We start from the raw sequence: 6,000 nt of genomic DNA on the forward strand, positions 1-6,000 counted from the left end.
TCCAGCAGCCTACACACTGGGAAGCTGGAGCAGGGCACTTGAAATACAAAATATGCAGCAGCAAAAAAATAACAGCATTCTCTACTAGGCTGAGCAGGCCCTCAAACTGATGGTTTACAGAATCCTCTGAATTTCTGCATATTTTTTGCAGCAGTCTTGGAACCTTTGCAGATTTTGAAGTTTGTCCATACGGGTGAGCAAGTGGATGCAGGTACTTGTAGACCAACGGGCAACTTCTACAGCTTGGATCCTTCCACCTGCTCTTCTGCAAACACCTTTTAACAGAAAGCAGGGAAAAGCAGCATCCCTCAGACACGTCCCTCCATCACCCCCCAAAAAACGGCATCTTAATGAGAAGGACAGTCTTAATAAATTCAGCTTCCAAGAGCAGGCCATTTGTTTCCCTAACAAATAACCTTTCTACTGGGTTTCAGCTTTTGACCTCACTACAGCAGCTCCTGTTGGCCACACAGACGGGCCTGTGAACACCAGATGGGATGGTGTGTTCTGCACTATTGGTTTCAGAGATGACACATCTTTTCACTTTAACTCCTCAGATGACACAAGGGATGCAAACAAACCCCTACAGCAAGAGAAGACCTCAGTTCACATCACAAGAGCTGCCCAGCAGCCCCCAGCATCACAACAGGACTCACACTGGGACATCTGTGCCTTCAGAGATGTGCCCCACACCAGGTTCAGGCTCTGAGCTTTCCCAAGGGCATTCTCACACTGGATTTCCCCCCTCCAAAGCCAACAAAGTCGGTTTGACCCAAAAGGAAACCAGCACACAGGAAAAAACACGGCTGCAGCAGCTCCCTCTCACAAACAGGTAGCGTTAAAGACTGTGTTTTGTGTTCTTGGATGAGCCAGCCAAGGAGCATTCATGGCCACCACCTCCAGCCCCACCATTCTCCTCGCTCCTCGGCAGCTGGACAGCAGAAAACTGTTTCATCAGGTCACACACGGGGACTTCCCATGAAAAACAAACACCAAATGTCTTCAAACTTGGCACGTGACAGCGTACATTTTCCTCCCCACAAACAAAGCACAAAGACAGCCTGTGTGTGGCTCCTGTCCAGCGACGGGGCTCCTTGTCTGGGTCTAAAAAGGCCACTAACGTGGCACAACAGCCCGTTTGCTGCCACACTCCACCCCAGAGCCACTGTGCCCCTGTCCCGCTCAGTTTGGCAAAGACTGTGTTAAACACGAGCGAGAGGAAAAGCAACCCCTAGCAATGACTCTGAGAGCTGCGCAGGCAAAGCGAAGGGCAGAACTTCTCTGCTGCACAACCAAAGTCCCGATGCCACACGCAACGAGGCATCTGCCCCCTTCACCCGCAGCCCCCGGGAAGCTCAGTGCTACGACGACAGCGTTCACCCAAACCAGGCTAATGCAAGGACCACTGAATATTTACTCTCGCCTGCCTGCAGCGGCTGAACAGGCCTCGGTTTCAGGTGTCTGACAACCCCTGGCCAGCCACAGCCGCACGTTTCACTCTGCAGAGGCACCAGCCCGGCTGTCCCCGCCGCTGGGTGAGCACAAGGTCACTGGCACAGCTCCGAATGTGAGATCACAACCTGAGCCCTGACACCAGCTCCACAACGAGCACGGACCGGTGTGCCAAGAGCACTGCAAACCCCTCACCCCGCTCAATGGGGGGAGGTCCAGCAGCACAGCCACACACGGATTCTGCCAGGGGGCCACGGGGCCAGACAACAAGCCCTAAAACTCAAGTTTACCCGCACAGATGTGATCTGCCTGCTCCAGTCTTCAGCAGAACAGAGAAATCACCTCTTTTCTCTAGACACACTGTCCCATTGGTGCGTCTCTGCAGTTCGGTTGCTACAAACTGTATCTGAAGAGTTTACTCTGTGATGCAGACATCTACAGTATGTTTACCTTAAAATTGTGTGCTATTATTTTAAAACTTGTGTACTGTAACAGTCTCAGCTTCTTACCTCAATGAAGCTTTTTACTTTACCAGCAGGGACACCCAGCCGTTGTCCCAAGAAAAGTCACAAGTTAACAGCCATCTGCAGCTGCAAATTTACTGAATGAGCCAGGAAATAAGAAAAAGGTTGTTTATCAACAGTAACTTCCTCCCTGAGCGCGCTGCCCGCACGGGGCACCCTTTCCTTCCCTCACACTGCAGTTCTGCTCCAATTACTAGCCCTAGACGTCCAAGAGCAAGCCCAGCTTGTGTCCCACTGCATTCCCCCCCCCCACGTACCTCCCCGAGGTCCTTCTAGCAAACAGAGAGGCCGCGCTTCTGAGGCTGGAAACAAGGTGGTGAGCGAACGCTGGCCTGCTACACCAGACTGAGCTAATTCTAGAAGATATTACCTCGGTGCCCTCCCCTCCCCACGTTCCCATCACCCCCCTTGCACTGGGGGATGCCCGATCCCAAATTCCTGGTTAGGAAGGCTGAACTGGCACAAAGCCAGAGCAGCACCCTAATAATGAGGATGGGTTTTTGCTGGTTTGACTCCCTGACCTACCCAGGAGCACCAGCAGAGAGGTGACAGGGACAGCGAGGAGGCAGCGTGGGGACAGAATCGCCACAGGAACTTCAGCCACGATGACCTCACGCTGCTATTTGGGGCAGTGACAAGCAGGTCCCACAGCCAAAACCCACAGCCCCAAGCCCCTTCCCCTGCAGTTCTGTGCCGACCCGTGACTACTGGGCCCGCTCCACCCCACAGCAAGCAAAGAACTGACTCTGCAGAAGAGCACAGAGATGCAAGACCCCGCTGGAGACAAAACAGAAGGTTTCTCCAGCTCGAGGGAAAGTTTCTGTCACCTTTCAGGAGTAGCAGAACAGGGTACCTCAGAGCTGCCACATTTCTTTACTCGGCTTTATAATAAACCCTACAAACTTCAGCCACGGGCAGCTGAGAAGCCAACACAAGCACACAGGCTGGGACAGGAATCAAAAGGCATTATTTCAGACCAAAAAACGCAGGGAAGCTTTTTGAAGATTGGAGTTGGACTTGGACCAGAATATTTTAACATTCCCGCTGAATACACAGATAGAAATATTTGCCAAAACTGTGGTTTGGGTGAGCGTTTGCTCATCTTTCCCTAGTCTGGGCTGCCCGTGCCACGAATCCAGGTGTGCAACCCAGGGTAACGCACAGCCTTCCGTTTTGATACTTTTCAGTGCAGCTTTTCTCAGTAAGTGTTTTAGCCTTTAAGTGGATTCTGGAAGAGATCAGTGGATCAACAGCAGCGCACACAGGCTGGAAAAGAGCTGGTCCCACTTCCACCCTACACTGGAGACTCCGCCACTTTTTTCAAAACAAACTGTTAAAACGAAAAGCGATACAGAAAACCATACACAGAGAAACCAGAGTGTCTGCCTGCAGAATATCATCTTATATTCTTAAAATAGTTCACTGCAGCACGTCTCCCCAAAGAAGAGCAACTATTTTGATGCCTTTCAAACTGAAAATACAAAGTTCAAATAAATTACTATTTATGAAAACAGTGCTTGCAAGTCTCTGCCGCAGATGCCTATTTACATTTGCTTCCCAGCCAGACTTTTCAAGTCTTGTTTTAACAGATACCCTTCTCAGAATGGTTAGGATAGAACCCGAACTCCTCCCCCTCCCCATTAGGTGGATTTGAATCCGCGCTGCAAACACAGATCTCGCAGGAGCATGGGCTGTACTTTCACAACTCAACGCTTCTGCTCAGCTCCTGCAGGTTACACTTGTTTTAGTTGTTAGCTTCCTCCCTCTCACACTTGTCCCACTACTCAACTTCCCTTTTCTGTTACCCACCCTCTAACGTGCCTGCCCTGCACAGAAACTACTGTAAGTGCCTCTTGAAAACACTACAGTAACAAAGACTGTCGAACTAGGAGAATAAAAATTCACAACTCACTACCCGACCTGACACAGTTCAGCACCTCCTACTGCAACAAGCTCTGCTGTGTGAAAGCCACAGATATACTCAGAATACTGCAAAAAAACCCACTGCACCTGTTTGCTAATATTATTTACACCCTCATTAATCACAGCGTTTTGCAAACACGAAGAGGTAATCCCTCCCCCACAAACCTTCCCATATAAATTTGTGCCCAGACACATTAAGCAACTGGAGAACAGGTCAAAAATAAATTTAAAAAGAGATCCAGACCCCCCCTATACGAGCGCACGGCGTGGGCCCGAAGCCTCCGGCAGAGCCAGGCCAGCGGCGGGCACAGCCCGGGCGGCACCTCGCCCCTTCCCACCCCGCCGCCTGCCCCTGCGGCCCCACAGGCCCGGCCCGTGCCCACCCCAAGCTCCCAGAGGGGCCGGGCACCGCGGGAGCGGCCGTTCCCCCCGCGGCAGGAGGGAGCCGACACCCCCCGGAGCGGCCCGGAGGCCTCTGACCCGCCCAGCGGCCTCCCCCGGCCTCCAGGCCCCACGTACCGTCCGGGCGGCCTCTGCCCAGGTCCTGCCCTTCTTCCTGCGGCCCTTCTCCCTCATGTCGGACGCGACGGGGCGCAGCTGACTCCGAGGTACCCTGGAAGGGGGTTCCGTCCGCCCGGGAGGGGAGGCGGGGGGAGCCGAGGGGGGGCCCTAAGCGCGGAGAGCCCCGACGGCGGCGGCCCCTGCACCCGCCGCCGCTGCCATATTGGGATCCTACTGTAAAGGGCCGCGGTCATGTGACCCCGCCCGCGTGACTCCACCTACTGTACGGGCGGCGGGGAGGGGCCGGCCCCGCCCACCCCCGGCCCGGCGCGTGCGCAGTCCCCGCCCCGCCGCGGCTGCCAAAGGGCGCGGTCCCGCCCCCCCCCTACTCCCGTCAGCCTGAGAGGAAAATGGCGGCCGGGGCTCCTCAGGGCGGCCGGGCCGTCCCCTTTCTCCTCACTCCCAGCCGTCACGGTGGCCCCGCCGCCACCAGCTCGCCCGCTGCCACCAACGGCTCCTTCAGCCCCAGTCACCCGCCCCGTGGCAGGCAGGGCTGCCCCCCTCACTGCCCGCAGCCGGCAGTCGCCGTGGGGTGGCCACCAGCCCCCGGTCACCCACTGCCACCTCCAGCCCTGTCTCGACCACCCTCCTCCTCACTCCAGCGTAAATTCCTCTCTCTGCATCTAAACCCTGCTCCAGGTGACCATTTGGAAGTTCCACAATGGTTTCTGAGCCAAACACAGTTTAATTTGCACCGTTGATGTAAGAACCCACTGATGCGAAGACTTTTATCAGCAGTTTCTGGGCAGGATTCTCCCATGGAATATACCCCCCCGTCAGCAGGAAGGAGGGGAGCAGGTGTGTAAAATACCTAATACTGCAGCTTTCCTCTCAATCGGACCCCTCACCCAGGCTGTCACACACTGCTCCTCAGTCACTGCAAAACCTTTCCCCAATGCCCTGATTATATCCATCCATTTTCCTTTCATCATTTCCTGATCCCAAATTGCTCTTCCCCATTGTGGGAAATAAGCTAAGTTTTGCTTCAGCTAATTGATGTATCATTGTTAGTGTGATAGTACTAACAAAGAAGCCTTAGTAATAGTAGAGTCTAATAAATTGTATCCAATTAATCCCCAGAAATGCCCTTGGTCTGTCAAAGGATCCTTGTTCACAGAGCGTTATCTAGGTGAAGAGAAACAAACTGGAACATGGCCTTCAACACAAAAACCCAAAGGGTAGGGGAGTATCAATAAGGCCAAAGAAACCAGTCTGGTAAATCTGCCAAGTAGATGATAGCAAAGACTCTGAATTAACGTGTAGCATAATCAACTAATCAAAGGCGTGTTTAGGATAATGATTTTGTAGAATAGGTGTATGTGTGCCTTATATGGGAAAAAGTACAAAATAAACCTGTAATAGGTCAAGCGGGAAGAATGTGAGCTCCAACTTCTCAGCCAACGAGAATGTTTGAGAAAGGAGACAGAAACTCAAGCGGCTGGGATAAAGGTATAAAATACCTGAAACCTAAAAGATCATTGTGCGTCTATTTTTGGTGCACCCAATTCAGCGCTGTTTCGTATTAAATTATTATTTTTTT

General features: G+C 52.9%; 1 protein-coding gene across 1 annotated transcript in view; it reads right to left on the minus strand.

The window, feature by feature from the left end:
* ASXL2 (additional sex combs like 2, transcriptional regulator) overlaps positions 1-4,636 on the minus strand; it is a 75,799-nt gene extending 71,163 nt beyond the window's left edge. Inside the window, exon 1 of the mRNA XM_014961567.1 lies at positions 4,419-4,636. Within this exon, the coding sequence (XP_014817053.1) occupies positions 4,419-4,475 (57 nt within the window). The 5' untranslated portion in view covers positions 4,476-4,636. The remainder of the gene's footprint in view (positions 1-4,418) is intronic.
* Positions 4,637-6,000: the final 1,364 nt, after the last annotated feature.

The sequence above is a fragment of the Calidris pugnax genome, unplaced genomic scaffold, assembly GCF_001431845.1.
Source record: "Calidris pugnax isolate Ruff unplaced genomic scaffold, ASM143184v1 scaffold639, whole genome shotgun sequence".
Classification (NCBI taxonomy): Eukaryota; Metazoa; Chordata; class Aves; order Charadriiformes; family Scolopacidae; genus Calidris; species Calidris pugnax.